Consider the following 19816-nt stretch of genomic DNA (forward strand, 5'->3'; position numbering starts at 1 on the left):
CATTTCTAAAGGTAAAACCCAGTTATGTTAACATTCAGTACATTCAGTATGTCTTGTTCTTGATTAATTAGTTTAATTGAAAACACCTGCTTAACTCTAGTTCATAGCTGCTGTGGAAAAGGTCTGTTAGTTGCATATTAACAAAGTTGGCAGAAGTCGGATCGCCGCATGATAAACTGGATTAAAATTTTTTCCATGTGTATATTATGATTTATCGCACAGTGAATGCTACTTTTCAAACCATACAGTACTTATCCAGTGTTATATCTTGAATTTTATTTACTGTACATCCATCCAATGAGAGCTTTGATTAACTGATCTACACCCACACCAACCTTGCTGCCAGATGTGTTTTTCTGTTACATAACATAACTTTAAAACTACATTTTGTCCAGAAAATAACACACATCCTCCATGTCTAAAGCAGTCGGACTTCAGCCAGGTGGGTACGTCAAGTCCTGAGTTCTGGGCTCGGACCTGCAGCCAGCGTGTCACTGAACAAATGTTTTAATGCTTTTTATTGGATTAGTCCACTCACAGAGCAGCAGGCGGGTCGATGGTCCACTCGGACTGATGGGTAATAGCATTATCCTGCGTGGGCCGGGATTGGCAGACACCAGCGGACAGCGCTATCCTATCATTGATCGACTCTTTCCTCCTCCAGGGCCACTCTGATGCTAGCCTCCATCCAGTGTTTCATTTGTTTATGAAATATTGATATTGGCTGCTATCTCCTCTCGGAGATGAGGAGCTTCAGCTTGATGGAAAGGAAAGCGTTTGGGGGAAGCTGGAGAAAGGTTTTTCTGTTGGGGGTTTCTTGAACTGAAAGGTTTTGGGGTTTTTTTTCTTGAGGGGTAATCCGTTTATTATTTCTAGTAGACATCATGATGGATTTTACTTTTTGTGCCATATTTCCTTCTTTAAAATTAACTTTATTAAGCCACAGCCTGAAGTCCAAGCACAATTACAGTAGGATTCTGAAAAATTCTCTGGTAAATAGTAAAAATCAGGATGCCGCTGTATAGAAGCTCCAAGGTTCAGAGTCTTTTAACTCTGACCAAAAATATGAAACGGCTGTAAAAGCACTCCGGATTTTAACATTATTAATTCACCCGTTTGGCACAAATGCTCTTAAATGTGATTCAAACGTTTATCAAGAAGACCCACAGCAGCAGGCTTTTGTTAAAAGAGCTTTTAGATCTGTATGTTAATAGCGCCCTCTGTCTGCAAACCACCTCTGGTACCATTTTCCTTATCAGATTTCACTCCTTTCCCTCAGAAAACCTTTCTTTAACCTTCCCTCAACCGCAAAACAAGCCAAACAATAGCTCCTGTGGCACGAGATGGATTCAGTAGATCTTGTCAGTAAACAGACGCTTTGGTCTTCCCATAATGACAGTCAGGATTGACGGGCTACCACAGCCAAAGCCTTTTATGCAGGGGGAAGAGCCTCTTGGATCAATAGTTGTTACCTAGGCAAAGCCCGCACAACCACTAATGAATCCACTGGCTTACAGCGCAGGCTGCCACTGCTCTTTATGTCTACACTGGAGGAAAAACCCTTAGAAATACTTCACACTTAACAACTATATCAAAATTAACATCCACCACACTGGATTAAAAGATAAAAATGATGAGATTAGGATGAGTTTTAAATAGACCTGTAGTAGGTGAACAGGTCTTTTGTCCAACAGCAGGTTCAGGTGTCACACCTGTGAGTTTTGTTTGTCGTCGTCTTGTGTCGTAACATTTCAGTGGTCTGTTCTCTGGGACTGGTTTTGTGGTGTGTTGCAGACTTTGTTGTCTGGCACACCCATCTGCCTGTCTGTTCCACATTTTCTGTTTTTTCAACGTAGGATTAAAGTACCGATATATCAAAGGTCACTAAGCACGTTAGTCACCTGTCTGCGATTTCTAATTATGAATAGGCTTGGTGCCAACAAGGTAACAGGTGCAGCGTGCAGTCCATAAGTATTTAGACAGTGACACATTTTCCTTTTGTTTTGGTTTTATACGTCAGTATGTTTGACCGAATGTAAAGATGATGAGTTTTAGAATTAAAGGTGTTCACATCAGTCAGCCAGTGATGTATTACTTAATAATGCAGGAGGCCGATAACAGGGTTATGTTTTCTACAATCTTCACCTAGTATGGATGTTAATGCCTTCAGATTTTAGGCAGAGTTCAACATTTTTCATGCTCATATCTATGTTATGTTTATGTCTACCTTGTTTGTTTTTTTTAGCTGTGCTTGTGTCCATATCTATACATGCATACAGACCACTGGCTATTGGAAATATGTTTTTACACTTCTTTACGTTTTTTTGTACAAAGTAAATATAGATTAGATAGATAATATGTTAATTGGCGAGCTTTAGAGATGCTGGTAGGCATATTTTTTCAACTTTGGGCAGAGTCAAGCTACCAGTCAAATATAATATGTCTTAAAAAAATGTTATATGCGCACATCTGTATCTGTGAAACCCTTTTTTATAAAGAATGCCACTGAACCTCATAGTAGTCCTCATCTTCATCCCACCAGCAGCTCTTTTCCACTGCGCACAGATGGTTCAACACAGCCCACTTCCTCCCGCACTGTGCTGTATAATGCAGATAGCACTTGATAGATCCCGACAGGCTTGATTTACGACAGAGAAGCCGGAGAGCGGCTAAAGACCCTCCAGATCCACTGAGATATGAAATGATGGCCCTCTTCCACTCGCTCTGCACCTTGCACGCCATGCATTATGACTGATACCATCCTGCTAAGCCAAGCACTTTGCTGCTCGTCTGCAGGATATTAGCTCAGCCAAAGGTTATTCATAGACTATCAAACCAGAGCTGCGGTCAGGAAATGCTGACTTACGTGTAAATATCAATTAAATTAGGCGAGTCCCTGTTGCTGAGGTTGCACTGCCTTGTTTTAATGGGCAGAGCTGCTAACAGTGCTGCGTAAATCACATTCGTACCAGAAAAGAGGCGGTTATTAGATTACACTTGTATACACGTCCATTAACTATTTGTATTTGCTCATTAAATGTCATAAAGCATCATGATTATGCTGAACATTGAGGATTATTTGGTTAGACTATAGAGGCTGATGTGGTTTAAGTAATAACACATGACATTTTGATGTAAACAAATGCCCATTTTACAACTTTTATTGGTGGATTTAAATAGTTGGTATTATAGATTACTCATTCTTGATGAAATTATTTAACATTTCTGGCAAAAATCACAGTGGTTTGTTGTGAAATAAGCAACAAATACATGTGAGGTGTGAGTAGTTTATATCATAAAGACAAAAAAAAGGCTCCCATACACAGAAAATCATACATAAATCATAAACACACATCACATTTGGCTGGTTCATCACCAACACTACCAAAATTCAATGCATGAATGAAGAGCCTTGCAGACAAAATGACTTCAATGCTGAAGCAACAGACACGAACCATTACGTAATTATAGGCACAGCATCGGGAAGCAGTGAGGTTTGGTTGTTTTGGTTCGAGGGGTTTGAATGTGTCTGAAACACAAGGCACATTGTCGCGTCTCCGGTGCCAAACTCGGAGCCTCTTGTTTTTCTACGCCTGAAAAAGTAACCTCTGCCCTCCCCCCTGTCAGAGTTATGTAGGCCAGCCTGCTGAGCAGAGACAAAATGAGAGCAGAGCTCAGTAGATGCAGCCTCAGCAAAACCATCCTCAGGGCAGGAGCTATTTCTCAGGGGAGACTTACTGAATGCAGCTGAGGTAAAAGCATTCACTTACTGTTATATATAGCAGTGTTAGTGCAAAATTTCTTATAGTTATAACAAACTGGTTAGTAAATAAATAAATTACAAATAGACAGTGACACAGTTCATGCAAACAGTTATTTAACAGCTACAGCATAGAATGTGTATAATTCAAATATCTATTATGAGTGCAAATAAAATTCATTTGTGATTAAAGGACCAGTATGTCCTTTTATATCTACAGTTTGTCTTCTTCCACCAGTTTGCATCAGTCTGACAGGCTTGGGACACAGAGGTAGGACTCGGATGCAGAGCTGAATAGAAGGCTTTATTAAGCACACAAAAATAAGGGGAATGAACAGAAAGCGCCTCGAACAGGAGGGATGGCTATCAAAAATGACTTTACTAAATCCTATTGTCTCGGGGGGGAAAAAAACGAAAAACCGATGAAAACAGAAAACGCCTCAGAGGAGGGAAAAACCACAAATGGGGAAGAAGTCCAAACTCTAACTATAGCTATGAAAATAAAATGACAAAAGGCCAACAAAAAACTCTCTAATCGAGGCGAACACTGTGACTGGGATTTACTATGACAAGATACGACTGGTGGGTCAAGCTGAACAACAGGACAAAGGGAGGACAAAGGGAGACGCAGACTATATGAACACATGGAGGTAATGGGGACGGGTGGACACAATCAGGAATCAGGTAAGACAATCAGACTGGTGACACATGAGGAAGGGCAAGTGACCTGAAACGAGAGGAGAGTTCATTTCCAAAATAAAACAGGAAGTCACAAAACAAACATGGAGACAGGACAAAAACTCAGCTGGACATACCGGTGTGACACAGTCATGTTTCTACAGTAGCCCAGAACGGACACACCAGTGTTTTAGATGGGGCCTTTCTCAATGTTTATGAGTTTTGCAGCCACCGTAGTTTATCTAAGGAAGTGGAGGGTGAAGCAAGCAGTGTTCAGTTAGTTGCAATTTGTAATTTTACCACTAGATGTCACTAAATCCCACACACCAGACACTTTAATTTCTATTTAACAATCTGAAATGTTTCTGATTGTGGATGCACCGATCTGCATATACAATATGTAAACATTCAGCTGATACAGATCCAGTACCACTGCTGCCTTTCCCCTAATTTAAAATCACCATACGTCACTGCATGGATCTGGTACTGTAATACTGCATACTTGAATGCAATTCTTCGCCACTTTACTCAAATACTTTCAATTTTCTTCTGTGTTGTTCTACTCTACAGAAAATACTGTGTTCTTTACTCTGCATTTATCTGACAGCCCATAGTTAATAGTTACTCTTTAGATTTTTGTATTGTTTAAGATTAACCTGTAAGTGGAATCTATTAGTTACTATGTTTTCACCTTTATTTGTTCAGGTGGATTCGCTGATAGCAATGCTCTCTTTTTATGGAATCCCATGATCACATCGACTCTTAGAAGATATCTAGAACAACCGTAATCTCATCTGCTGGTTAAGGGCCTTGATCAAAGGCACCCCAGTGGCGTTAGAGGCAGGGGCAAGCTTTTAATTTAAGCCACTCAGATTAGAGGAGTTACATAAACTCAATGCCAGGAAAAAAAGGAGCAGAACAGAAAACAATGGGGGTTTTAACATGATCACCCATTCAAGTGTATCGGATCGGTGCATCTAAGGTTTCTGAGATTCATTATATTAATTTCTTTAAGATAAACGTACATACTGATATTTTCAGGTCATTCTTGCAGATGGTACAAAGTACAAATCTACAGTATCTCAGTTAAAATCCTATGATCTTAAACATGTGTCAGCTTTACTCTGAGTGCACACACACTGCCACATTCTTGTGTCTCTCCCAGTAGTGACACTCTTCCGGGAAGCTCCAAGCAGCTGCAGACTCCTTGTGGCGACTGACGGCGTGAACAACAAACCCGCACAGCTGCTTCTCCAACACCTCCACCACTGCTGGGGCGTTACCCTTCTTCCCCTGGCCCTCCATCACCTGCCGGATTAAGTCACGGGGCACCGGCTGGGGTTTGATGCTGTACGACACCACCAGGTTGATGTTGTTCACCTGAAGCACCTCGAACCAGTTCTGTCCCGCCACGTGATGAAAGTGTTCCCCTGCTCGCCAGTTCCGGTAGGTGCTCCCTGAATGATTGATGAGCCGCACTGACCAGCGGACCCAATCATATTTTTTCACCAAGAATTCAAGAACCTGCTGAGTCGTATCTTGCAGGTTTTCTTCTTCCTTTTCTTGCAGGAGGCGTTGGGCATCTAATTTGGCTTGTTCTGGGAAGGCGGCGATACAGGACTTGATAGTCGTCTTCATCCTGGACTCTACTTCTTGAATTTTGCTGCTCCACTCTTGGATTTTGTCGTCTTCTTCCTCTTGGCCCTGTGTTAAGGCACAGTGGCCCAGCAGAGCAATCAGGCCCAAACAGAAGAGCTCCTTCATCCGGACACAGAAATCCTCCAGGAGACGACGGTTCCTTGCTACATACCTGCAAAACAAAGAAACCATTTGGACTTACAGTTAAGGTTATCCAATTCAGTGGCTGCCATGATGATGGTGTCAAAGACAGAGAGCTACAATGAATCCAGAAACTTAAATATGATGAAATATAACAATTTACCTTTCAACCAGCTCTAAAACCGACTCTCCAAAGCTGTTTGTCCCCATCAGAGCATCATACAGCACAAACAGGTTCTTCTCTCCTCCGGTTTTAGCGAAGTGCTCCAGAAAAAGTCTGGTCTTCACCTCCTTGAACTGCTGTTTTGCCTCCAAGATGTCCATATATTTTCGAAACTGGTTCCTAATGTTCTCCTCCACCGAGAAGTACTGGGAATCCAGTCTCCCCTTCTTGATCTCGCAGTCGATGTCGTCCAATTGGGTGGATAGCACGTCAAGCTTGTTCCTCACCGTCAGGAATTGCTCTTTGACGTAGAACACCTCTTTGCTCTGGACGTTGTCTAAAGCCAGGCGGAGAACCGGGGCAGCGGCCTCACAGAGGGGGAAGAGCTCGCCCACAGCGCTGGCCAACACCTCGGCGCCCCTCTCAAACATATCCATCGCTGCCTCGATGGCCTCCTTCTTCTGGGCCACAACCCTTTCTAATGAACTGGACATGTTCTAAGACAGAGAGGGACGAAATCTGGTGTCAACTATAAATAAACTTTGGGAGGAAAGATTTGGAGTGTGTAACAGAATCAGTAAACGTCTTTATTCTGTTAAAGTCTTCACAAATCTCGACCTTTTCTGGCTTTTGACCCCTTAAATTAAGCAGTCTCGGGTCGTGTAGGTCTGTAAGTTGTAAGCAGTTCAACCAAAGAGTCATTTTTCCCTCTAAATTTCTCAGATTGTTACATTCAAGTAACTGATAGAGGAATTTCAGAAACAAGCCAAATCTGAAATATTATATTTGTGTACCAAAACAATGTTTTTTTACTTCCATTAATCCTCTTACAACCCCTCAGATCTACCTTGACCAACCCGCTTTGAGACTAGAACATTTTCATATACGTTCTTAAAATAATGAAGTCAGCATCAACATGTTTGAGCACCATATAAATAAGAAGCTAAATGTTTTTCTTTGTCTCTTTTTTTGAGAATTGAACATTTTCCATAAAGCACATACCAATATTAACATAACATGGTTATAAAATACATTAGTGAGTAGTTATTTGAATATTTCAGAGCTGAAATGATTAATTGTTCAATCCATAAACAATATGCAGTTATTCTGATAAATCATAATTTCAAGCAAAAATGTCAAACATACATTGTATGCTGCTTCTCCAGTGTGAGGACTACCTGCTTTTCTTTCTTGTCTTATGTGACAATAAACTAAATATAATTGTGTTTAGGAGTGTTGGTCTGACAAACTGTAGGTTCAGTTTTTCACAAACAAAACAACCAAGAGCAGATTAATCAGTGATAAAAGTCTAATCTGGAATATTTTCTAGCAACAAAGATTTAAAGTTTAAGTCAAAAATCTACATTTTTGTTGTTTCAGGAGAGAAATATGTTAAATATGACGTCAGACTCAAATACAGATTGAAACCACAAATATTGAAATGTTATATTTTGACACCATTAGCTGTGAAATGGTGATTACAGTCAATCTTTTATGAATCCACCCATCCAAAAGGATGCATGTAATGATGTCATATAAACAAAATGGGGGGGCCTCAGCATACATAGAAGTGAAAATGACACAGCTGCCCTTGGCTGTGCTTATGACTCAGAGCAGAGCAAGGCCAAACCATGTTTAAAAATCCCCTTTCATCCTTTACTTGCAACCTGACATACATAAATAACCGCGTCCTCTGTCTGTGGATGGAACCCAGATGCTGCGTCAACCAACCTCCTCGACAAATTGACACTGACATTGATTTAGTTTTTTTTTTTTTTTAAATATTCATATCTGAAAATGTGTTTCTATTTTCTGTTTAGAGTGAATAAGCAAACAGCTGAGAGTTACATAATCAAATAAAGTGTATATGAGCAGAAAACAACCTTAAAGTAGATACATTAAGAAAATGCTTGTGTCGTGTCCAAACTGCACCATGTTATCTGTCATGCGCACCCGAAAGAAGTGCGCAACGGCAGTCTTTTTTTACGCACAAACCCCCCGAGAGCACCGGACACACCTTACAGCATATTTACTCCCTTCTGGAGGAAGATAAACATTCCTATAATGACAGCGTTTCTTTCTGTACCTGAATGAAATGACTCTGCTGCTCCTTCACGCCTGATGAGCTCCAACAGCTGCAAACAAGTTTTTTTTGTATGTGTGTTTTTTTTTCCTTACTTCAAGTTTGAGAAAATTCCCACGGTTCTCTTATCCACTGTGGAGCTGCCAAAAAAACACACATCCAGGGAGGAAGAAGAGATGCGCACTCAATATCTGCAAAGGAGAGAGAGAGAGAGAGAGAGAGAGAGAGAGAGAGAGAAGGAGGGAGAAAGAGAGAGAGAGAAGGAGGGAGGGAGAGAGAGAGAGCGCAAACTGGAGGAGGTGAAATCTGTGCTCTGTACTCCATTTTCTTCTCTTCATGTCAGCATGAAAGGACGATTCAGTCTATTCTCAACAAAGACGGAACTAAATTTAAATATATTTTTGCTGTGTTTTATTATTATCCCACATTGTCATCGGGTTTCTTCCTGAGAAAGGTTTTCTTTCCTTTTGCGCACTTGGCGCAAATGTCTCTTCATCACCATTTTGCGCTTCAGCTGTTAAAAGATCCAAACTTAAGGTAAGACGATCCAAAAAACTATTGTTGTTTTTTGTCTTTTTAGTGTTTGAATACAATAATTTGATGTATTCATCATCCTCGTTTTATGCTTTACTGCAGCCGCATCTCAGATCATAAATGGCTGTGCTGTACAGTCAAATCTGTAGTGTGAAATCCAAACCCCAAACGTTTGGATTTTTGACTGAATCTTTTAATTTTAATGTGCAGGGAGCGAATTTATCAACCACACACTGTTTATCTATTGAAACTGTACAGATGTGTGTCTCCTCACTCCAATCAGATTAGTCACATATCAGGTTAAAACATCTGAAAATCGAAATGAACACAGGATGTAGTTTATTTCATCAGTCAGAGGACTTTATGATGATCAGATTAAAACCTCACATCCCCCCTCATCTGTGCGCTCACGACGCGCCCTGTGTGCGCCCAAGCTTGAACCTCCCTCACCCCCCTTTCCCAAAAAAAAAAGAAAAATCATTACGCAAATCGTTTCTCCTCCAAACCATGAAGGGCTTCACGTCATGTGTGTTTGTCTGTCTTCGATTTACGCACAACATTTCTATCCGAATGTCTGAAATGATGCTTATTTTCTTCAGGTGAAAATGGATTCTCCCAAACGAGCTCATGTCAAGGAAAAGAAAAATGAGCCCCATCACATGATAAACGACGTGCGTCGGTGGCTCAGAGACACTCGTCTCATAGTCATCAGGGCAGGTAAGAACCACAGATCTGCATTTCAAACGCCGATTTTCCTGTTTTGGTTCCCCAACTCTGTGTAAAACCTGTTCAGCTGGATAATAATGCATGAAGGCCATTCCAGAGGTGCTTAACCTAGGCCATGCGCCCGTTTTACTTCACTTGAGGTGAATTCTTAACCTGTTTGATCTCTCACATTTGTTTGGATAAGATTTCTTTCGCGCAGGTCATATCTTTCTAGGATCTTGACTTCTTATAAGGAAGCGAGCTTTTTCATGCCTTGTCAATCTGGAAGATGTGACGCGTGAGTCTTGTGGGCCCTTGGGGACTTCTGTGGAAACAGGTGTAATGGTGACGCAAGTGAGGCACTCACGCCCTCTTGTGTACACATCAGCACATAACAGCTTTAAATCCATTCTTAGATCATTGCGCTCCAAATGCTCCATCTAAATGGGCATGAGGCAAAAAAAAAAGATGCAAAGGAATAAATAAATATATTTAAATCTGAATGTTGGAACAAGCAGAAACTAAACATACATGACAAACTGTGGAAATATCAAACAAAACATTAATTTGAAACCAAAAAAAATGACACCAAACCTGCCACAAATTATACAAATGATCCATATTTCATAACAAAGTTCTCCACTTTCTTTTTGCTGCTGGTTTTCTCTGTTGTTGTTGTCGTCTTCTCGGTGCATGAGTGATATTTAACGTTAGAGGTAAGAAAGCACACATTATATTTTATCACACAAAGCAAGAAGAACATAAGAATTAATCAATATTTTCTACCAGTATTTAATGCAGTGTATTTATGCTACTTGCTTTGTGCTTTGGGATTCGTCAAAAATTCCATATAGCAAAAATAAAAAATGTATACACTATATGGCCAAAAGTATATAGACACCTGATATGTGACATCTCATTCCAAAACGATAGCCATTAATCTGCTGCGGTAACAACATCCACACTTCTGTGAAAGCTTTCCTATTCATTTAAATTAGATTCAACTTTATACAGTTATAGAGGCAACGAAATGTAGTTACGAAAAGCAGTAGTGTTGAATAATGTACATATGTATAGATATAATAGTGAAAAGATTTTTACAGCATGCAGCAGTTAGAGGAAACTTCAAGTATAAATATACAGTACATGTATGTAGTAATGGTTAAAGTAGGCATATACAGAATACATATCGTGCATGTATTTATATCTTCTAGTACTATATTTTAATCTTTCTTAATTTATTTAATGTGTGTTATACACCAAAACACCAAGACAGATTTCTTGTATGTGAAAACCTCCTTGGGAATTTACTTGTTTCTGAAGTATCAATAAGCTGTAGGTAATGTACTGTGCATATTCAGCTTTCAGAGTTTCACAGAGGTCGGGCACTAAAGAGTGACTCCGATTTGACTTCCACTTCATCCCAAAGGAGTATAATGGAGATAAGGTCGGGGCTCTGTGGTTCTTTTGTACCAAACTGGGGAAATCATGGACACATTATGGACAAGATCAAGTCAACAGTGTCCAAATATTTATGGCCATTGTTGTGGAGAAATTGCTGAAGTCAAAGGTCAATGGTGAGGTCAGGAAGGAAGAAAGTGTTCAGGAGCCTCTGATGTCTTATGCTGTATTGATGCTTGGCCAAGGAGAATTAGAGACACTCTCAAAGTTCATCAGAAGTGCCTGAGTCGGTCTCACATTCTGCCCAACTCATCCTGGTGGATCGACTTTAAACCCCAAGATAACACCACAAATACTACACGCCCAGAATTAGTCAAAGAGAATGTCTTTACCCATGGAGGTGTTATTGTCAGCATATTCTAGTCTGGAGACACAGATGTCTGTTTACGCAGTTTGGCAAGCTATCTATTATGTCTATAAAGGCAGCAACAGGTCTCTTCGACCCTGGCCACCACAGTGTTGAGATAAACAGGCACCAACTGTTCCTAATCAAAGCCAAACAACTAATACTGAGGACCTCAAGGCCCACATGTGACCTTGTGTAACCTAAGGATAGAAAACAGCCATGTAGTGCATCTCACACTAGATAAAACATATGAACATGTGCAGACTGTCGAAGGGGCTCAGAGGACAGAGACCACCACCAACATTAAAATATGATTTAACATGAGCACATAAATAATTCAAACCTTTGAAGAGGCTTTTTCTACACCCCAAATACTTTAATGTACGAGTGTCATGTTAGATGTTTTTTAATAAAGAACAGACTGCTATTCACTCATGTTTATTTATAGTGGTACATATACAACCAGGCATCAAAGACTCATAACAAAAAAGGAAACATATTCACATGACATTTCAAAAAAGCCTTTAAGAGGTTCACATAATATTCCTCCGTATCAACAGCATTTTGACTCTCTCTTTATATATTTGTAGCGTATACTGAATGTTGTAACAATAAGATATATGATCGATTGCACAGAACAATAAACCAGTTTATAGGGCAGAGTTATGTATTGAAAAGATAAGAATAATTCAATAATAAAAAATAAAAAAAATCAGATACTGTTTCGTGATCTACATTTCTAACTTTGCTGACTGTGAATGTCCTGATGCAGCGATCTAAAGCCCACCCCCCCCCCAAAAAATGAAGCTACACATTTATAAAACATTATTTTAACTGCAGCGCAGAGACCTTTTGAAACATAATGCAATATACATTTAAATGATTGAGACAAAACACCCTTAGAGGAAAACAAAAGTACAAAACTAATGGCACATCTAGGCACTGTTGGTCAGATGAGGAAGTGCATGAGAAGAGCATGACAAACTTTTATCTTGATGCTGTGAAAGAAAACAAACAAAACCCTCTGAAAATATTATAAATCATACACATGAATGTTTTAGAGGCTCCAAAGAAACCATTGATAACTAATTATTACAACAACACTTGGTGCACCTCCTGCATTTAGTGAACATGTAATAGAAAAATAAGAGTGACACGAGTGGAAGGATTCATCCAGTGACATCAGAACTTAATATGATTGTTCAATGTGAATGGCAAATTATATTTAGTGTATCCTTTTAAGTGTTTTTCCAGATAGTAGTGTCAGGCTCGTGCTACGATAAATCAGGTTTAGTGCGTACTGTCTGCAATTTTCTGACCGCAAATACAAAAAAGAACAATGAAGAACTCGGTACAGCAGCGTCGGACGTTGGTGTAAAACTTTAGATTTTGGTGCTCGACAGCAGCAGGTGTGTGTACGTGTAGTGTGTCATGCGTAAGAAACATACAATACGTGTGGCACGTGTGTTGTTTGCACCTGGCGGTGTAATCATGTTTAGTATATATTGGTGATTATATGATGATATCTGTGGAGTTACATTCGTAGTTCTGAAAACTTTGGGATGTCTCATGTGTCTTGATTTGGTTTGTCTTGTGTTTTTAAAATTTAAAGGAATTCAGAAGTGGCCTTTAAACCGGACACAGTTTCCTCAGGCGTTGAGGTTTTTGCACACTGACAAAATGATTTACTTGTAGTGTAATACGTTTTAAATAACTACAATAAATGTTGGATATTTTCCATCGGTGCATAATGCATTGCAGTATATCACACTGAAGCTGGGTACATTCATGTTACATTGACTAATTGTAGTGATCCAACATTTCAGTTAGTGTTTTTATATCTGTATCAATTGAAATCACCTAACAAGAGAAATATTGTGTAATAATTAAGTTGTCTTTACCTCGACTTGGACAGAATTTACAGGCCTGCGGCTCACAGGCCGCTTGCACATGCGGCGAGTTAGTGGTTTTTGAAAAGAACGAGACATGTTGTTGCTCATTATCACTCGGCGTTCAAGCAGTGAACATACTGTAGATGCTTACAAAGTGCTTACAGGGAGAGGAGAGGAAGGGGTTACAGAGGGAATGTGGACATCTGAGTCCTGAATCTGAAGAAAAAAAGCAGTAGCGGAGAAAGAAAACTTCATTTGCATCTACGAAGAGCATCCTGCATCTTCTCCTGCACGTGCTCCATCTTCTCGGCCCACTCCTCGCTCAGACTCTCCTCGTCGTCTCCGATGACGGCGGCGTAGCCCATGAGGGCGATGAGGCCGATGCAGAAAAGGTAGGTGAGGCGCGTGCAGAGTCGCTCCATAGTCTGGCGGTCGCCTTGCGAGTGCTTCAAGTAGACCTCCAGGATGGGCCTGCTGAAGAGCTTTGGTGTTCCCACCACGCCGTCATAGAGCGTGTGCAGGTTCTGGTCTCCCAAGTCATTGGCATAGCTCTCCTCGAAGTCCTCCTTCTTGCGCTCGCGGTGCTCTGGCCGTGCCTCCACCATATCCATGAACTTTCTGAACTGGTTCTTCAGGTTCTCCTCCACGCGGCAGTACTGGCCATCCAGCGTTTCTTTCTTGATCTGCACCAGCGTGTTGCGATTCATCTGGGACAGCTGGTCCAGTGCCCGGTTGACCGAGCCGAACTCGCGCTTCAGGGTGCGGATGTCCTCGTCGTCAACGTGGTGCAGCACCACCCGGATCAGGGAACCGGCCACGCCGAAGATGGGGTTTACCACAGCTGCTGCTGAGGAGATGGTGGCCACGCACTCGAGCACTTTGACCAGGCCCTGCTTCAGCTTGGCCCGGTCCTCAATGATCTCCTCGTCCATCATCATTTCCAGGCGGTGCAGGTGTTGAGCTCGCTGTGTGAAGATGTGAACGTCTGTGACGACATGAAGAGACAGAGATCAGTTGTCATGAGGCTGTTAACTGCTGGATGGATGGTATTTTAAAGAACTTGTGCATTTAATTTTTAGGCTTCTATTATTCTACTTTTCCCTTGTCTTTATTTAAAGTACCATTTTTAAATAGGTGAAACAAACATCAGAATTTTTTAAGATATGATATTTCAACAATGGGGATTTAAAGAGAAACCCTAAGGGTGGAAGAACAAATTTGATATTCACCTCCCTTTAAGATCTGTTCATAACCTCAGTGCTAATACACTATTAATTCTTTTAATATTTTTGTAATCAGGTGATTAATTAGTTGACAAAAAAAGTATAATTTGATGATAGATTTTATGCTTTTTTTTTTGGTTAAATATCTTTGAGATTTGGATTGTTGACATTTCATGGACAAAACAATTAATGGAGAAATCTATTGGCTGTTTAACTGACGATGCATTCACAAGTTAAACTATGAGATTCATGTGTAGAAGTCATGTGACAGCCATGAAAAAGGGAAAAAGACACAGTTGTTTTTGTCTAATGGCTGAAGCTTGACCAGCAGTCACACGGCTATAAATCACTCAATAAATCAGAGCGTTAAAAGACTTCACGCAGGGCTGATCTAATAGCAACATTTATGCTGACACGCAGTGCAGCTGATTGTCACTGATTATTTCAGTTGAATGACGGCCACGGAAAACAAGACGAAGCGTTTCACGGATGTTTCACAGAATATTCCAACGTGACAGCTGCAGCTTCTTACATCGACTCTCTCCTCTTCGAGCTCTCGCAGGAACAGGAACAGGAACAGAAACCTCCTCCTGGGTTGTTAAAAGTCAGAAACAGATGATTCCTGAAACAAAAACACAAACAGAGATTCAGACTTAATGCGTGCGATTCAAATACACCCAACGAAGAAGCTGCATGGTGCTGAGTTTGGTCTCTCTGAACCAGATTTCTGTCCTTTACTGGTTGCAGTGTTCAGCAGTGAAAGAGTTAACAGCCTCCTTCAGTATGACACGGCTCCATTCAGCACTCCAGCCTTTCAGCACCAGGCCGCGCTCTGTGTGTTTCTATGGACCGAGCTGATAGCTCCTCAGCAGCAGCAGCAGCAGCAGCGAAAGGGCGTGACGGTGCAGTGGGAAAACAAACCTGCCACGGCCGACTGAGCTGCGAGGCTTGTTTATTATTACATAACAGGTTCTACCGTACACGATATTCTGTTCTCAAGCTCGTTCAGAGGCAGAATTCAGACGTTTAAAGTCAAATCTTTGTGAGCTGTTACTGCCGAAGGCTGCAAGAGTGATCAGTAACACCTAATACTAACAGCCAGGAGGGTTTCTTCACAAACACAAGCACAACAGAGGACAGTGATGTCAGCCACGGAGCTAAATGTGGTCATCTTCAAAAACACCTCAGTGACTAGGTCAGGGCTCGACATGCGTGCTGTGGTTACTCCAGACACATACCAGTGTGGGATTACAACACAGCACGGAGATAATGATAACACACGTGTTGTGACGACACATAGTTGACGACCACATGGCTGTGCGAGTTCAGACAAACCCCTCACACACACTTTGAGTGTAATGGATAGATGTGTGTCTCTGTTTTCTTTCTCTTTTTAAACACTCACGTCGACCACAGGGGGCACTAATTCACCTATCCTGACATAAAAACACCCACCACACAACCTCCATCTGCTTTCAGCACCACCACCGTGGACTAAGAAGCAGTGACGCAAAGCAGCAGGATTTAACCCTTTAGCTTCAGGTTCACTTTAAACCATGTGTAGAAACGCACAAATTCGACTGAAACACGAGCGGATGGTTCACTTTGGTCGAATCCTTGCGCAACCTGCGCTCGAGCGGTCTTGTTAAATGAGACGAAATCTCCAAAATCTTCTTCTTGAATGTCACTTTTGCGTAATTTTATGTTTTACTTCGTCACATCTTCTCTGCGTTTCAGCCGAACGCCGCCTGCCCTGCACACAGACATCATTTATTTTGTTGCTTTCTCTTATTTTCACCACTGATGAAGTGTTATTTGCTTTATTGTTGATATCTGACTGCTGTTAATCCATGAACAAATTACATTCATGCGTTTATATTTCCATTTTTATGTCCTTGTCTCCATAGATGGTGCCCCTGGACAGAAAACGTCCACGTCTCGGCGCGATCCAGCAAACTGGAGGAGGAGACGCAGGTAATGAAAGGGTTAATAACTGTTTTTTAAAAATAAATCACGTCTAAAATCAAACAATCATAAAAAAAATGTTGAAGTCCTGCATAATCTCAGCTTCATTCGTCACACGTCGGATGATCTCGGCGACACCTTACCTGCACTTGCATATTTTCACCTGCAGGGACAAAATTAACCCTTTGTGCTAAATTTTAATTATTCCTAAAACCGACTCGTCGCCTTTTAACGAACGCGTCTCATTGAGCGAGTTTGATCGACTTGTGACGTTTATTAATGAATCTGAATGCAATTAGAGGACTGATGGGATCATATTGGGTTTTTAAAAAATATATTAAAAATGTTAATTGAAAAAGGTCAATAAATGTGACCAATCACAGCTCTCCGGGTACAAACGGGTTAACCAATCACAGCTGTCACAGCGTGGCCTTTAAGAGAGAGTGCAGGGCACAGAGCCTCAGTATAAACCTGCTGCTCTGTGACTCAGCTGCATTATTAAGCATTTATACATATATTAACTGTAATAAATATTATACATATATATATAAAAAAAGTTAAAGTCAAGAAGAAACATTTGTGTCAGACAAAGCAGCTCTGTGTGTGTATCAGGAAGTGACTCCTCACCTGTTTCCCTGACAGAGGCCATCTTGATAATCCAAATTTACACTTTATATTTCTTTAACTCTTCCTAAAGTTCGTGTTTTACATCTTCATGACTCACTTGAATGGTTTTCTGACCTTCCTTCATGTCACCTGACAGTTTCCTCTCTTGTCTTGACAGATAAAGAAAGCTGAGGACACTTTCTTTTCTTTTTTTTTTAAGGAAGTGGACACAACCCATGAGGCTAAAGCTGTTTAAAACAACTATACCAAAGAAGATTAAAGTGTCTTCTATGTTTGTAAGTATTAAAAACAAGCATACCATGGCCTGTCCTGGCAGCACAGAGCCTGACAGCTGCCTCCCAGCCCCAGCTCTGGCTCCCCCTAGCCGTGCCTCCATATTTCCTTGTTAATGCACACCATAATGCCCTGACCCTCCCTTGCTCAATTACATCACAAAATACACCAAAATACAACCTGAAAACCTCAATATCTCTCCAAAAATGTCGAGTATATAGCCTCCATCTGCCTCCAAGCCAACATTGGGCACCATTGGAGCCAACAGGACAGAGGATTTCTTACCTTTTCTGAGACTGGCTGTGCCTATACCTCCCTCGCCCAAGTCCCAACCTCGACAGCCTCCTTCTTCTTCCCAGCAATCCCTGCAAAAAAGGACACTTCCATGTATGTTCAATATGTAGGGGTGTTCAAATTGGTCCAAACCATTTCTAAAGAGCCCAGAGAGCCCCAAAAACACAGAAATAGCCATTTTGGCCCCAATTATACATATCCACCAAATTGCCATTAAAAAATCGCATATTAGTGGCCTTAAACAGTAAAGCCCACTCCTCAAATACACCATGTCCTACCCCTTTGGTTTCAACTTATTATGACCCATCCACTAGTCATACAGTTGATACTGAAGCGCAATTGTCAGTAAGTGCGCAGCTGAACTCTCAGGCGCTTTTTGCTGCCTTTTGTGCGTTTGGCAAGCCCTTGAGCATCTTTGGGAGGCTACAAATAGATCATTGGTTGTATTTATGAGTCAAAGAGACCCTTTTCTTGTGGACTGGACTAAAGAAACTGGAAGAAAAATATTTGAAAGTGCGTAAAATCCAACGACGCGAAAAAAAAGGAGCTCTGGATCCAAAACCTCTCCAAAAGTGCACAGGTGTATCCAAAGGCACTGTGAGCTCACCAAAGGCTACAGGAGAAAGTAATACAAGTTTATCCAGCTTTAGAGGTAATTATAATAATAATTTATTTGTATTTGACTAAATTTGGTCCAAAAATTTGAAGCTACACTCAAAGAAAGTTGAATTTAAAGTCTGTTTGAGAGCAAAGTGCGACAAGAAAAGTGTCCCTAATGGCGCATCTGGCACAGCAGACAGTTAAGCTATTTCTTTAACGTATTTAAACATATTATATACTTAAATATATGTATGCTAACGCAGACAGCACTGTAGCACAGCTCATAAACTAAAATAACCGCTTCTAGGACGAATAGCTGTCAAAAAGCTGCTGTAAACGCATCCATTCAGTGCGCAAAAGTAGTCCTGCGTTGAGCCACCGCCTGATCCTTTACCCAGGCTTGAATACGCATAAATTCAGTCCTGTAGCACAAAAACATCATTATGTTAAAACCCTGCAGACAAATCCCATGGATCCTCAGATGGAGCAATGTCTGCGCCGGCGGTTGGAGCTGTTTTCCCCAAAATAAACCCCCATGCAAATTATGTTGGCAGCTGCCAGCAAAGCCAGCAAAGACAGCCCTGCTCCCTTCAAAGCATAGCCTGGTGTGTATGATGTTTACATCGTATGTTACACCAGCACAGTCACAAATAGGTTGGGCGTTTGCCTCCCTTGCGTGTTCAGACCTGATTCTCCAGCAGGTTTAAAGACCCCGCATCCCCTCTTTGCGACACCAAGCCTGGAGGCAACAGCAGCACAAGGGAAGCCCTGTCCTCCCTGTGCTGGGAACTGAAGAAAAATGGAAATAAGAAAAGCCCAGTGTCCGTTTGAAACGACAAAGCCTTCGTTATCTGCTCAGAAACGGTTCATAAACAGGCGCATGTGCCGCCTCTCATCAGCGCCAACGCACAGCCGGAGCTCCAGCCGGACGCGCGACTGTCCTTCATTGTGCATTTGCCGCAGCAGCTGTCAAACAGATCAAATTTCACACTGAGGTCTCTCTGTGTGTGTGTGTGTGATGAATACTCACTGTCCTATATGATACTGTAACAACCACACTTGTGCAAGATCCGTTGCGCGTCGGGCGTCGGTCAAAACGCGTAATATTTAGACTCCAGGGTGACAAACAGACGCTGTTGCAAGACGTTCTTGTTTTTTTTAGCTGGGGGGGCAGGAGGAGCGCTCTGTGGACGGTTTGAAAGCCACAATAATAATGTCTGGAGGCAGTGACTAGAGACTGAACAAGAGGTGCAAGAGGCGCAGGGCGGTGGGTACAAATCAACCTTAGTACATCCAAAACTCACTATTATTAATCTTATTTATGGGATTACATATTTTTCTTATTCATATTTATTTGGATTAAACACTAAGTTTATATTGTAGCACTGTTGGATTTTAAGTAACACCAAACAAGCCTTCATGATGTGTCTGTC

General features: G+C 41.2%; 2 protein-coding genes across 5 annotated transcripts; both read right to left on the minus strand.

Moving 5' to 3' along the window:
* Window positions 1-4498: 4498 nt before the first annotated feature.
* Window positions 4499-8684, minus strand: rpz6 (rapunzel 6). 2 transcript variants are annotated; one of them, XM_010749601.3, is made up of 3 exons: window positions 8467-8684; window positions 6381-6877; window positions 4499-6248 (listed from the first exon to the last, which is right to left on the minus strand). In XM_010749601.3, exons 2-3 carry the CDS (start codon window positions 6872-6874, stop codon window positions 5558-5560), a joined length of 1185 nt encoding a protein of 394 aa, XP_010747903.3. In that variant the 5' UTR covers window positions 6875-6877; window positions 8467-8684; the 3' UTR covers window positions 4499-5557. The 2 variants fall into 2 exon arrangements, with proteins under 2 accessions (XP_010747903.3, XP_019122623.2); XM_019267078.2 differs by having other exon boundaries at window positions 6381-8684.
* A 3247-nt stretch (window positions 8685-11931) lies between these two features.
* rpz (rapunzel) lies at window positions 11932-19804 on the minus strand. Of its 3 annotated transcripts, none has more exons than XM_010749600.3 (4): window positions 19414-19804; window positions 17775-17854; window positions 15157-15246; window positions 11932-14386 (listed from the first exon to the last, which is right to left on the minus strand). In XM_010749600.3, exon 4 carries the CDS (start codon window positions 14337-14339, stop codon window positions 13653-13655), a length of 687 nt encoding a protein of 228 aa, XP_010747902.1. In that variant the 5' UTR covers window positions 14340-14386; window positions 15157-15246; window positions 17775-17854; window positions 19414-19804; the 3' UTR covers window positions 11932-13652. The 3 variants fall into 3 exon arrangements, with proteins under 3 accessions (XP_010747902.1, XP_027142823.1, XP_027142822.1); XM_027287022.1 differs by having other exon boundaries at window positions 19070-19804; XM_027287021.1 differs by having other exon boundaries at window positions 17775-19804.
* Between the last annotated feature and the right edge of the window lie 12 nt (window positions 19805-19816).

Source organism: Larimichthys crocea, chromosome XIII (assembly GCF_000972845.2).
Source record: "Larimichthys crocea isolate SSNF chromosome XIII, L_crocea_2.0, whole genome shotgun sequence".
In the NCBI taxonomy this organism is placed as follows: Eukaryota; Metazoa; Chordata; class Actinopteri; family Sciaenidae; genus Larimichthys; species Larimichthys crocea.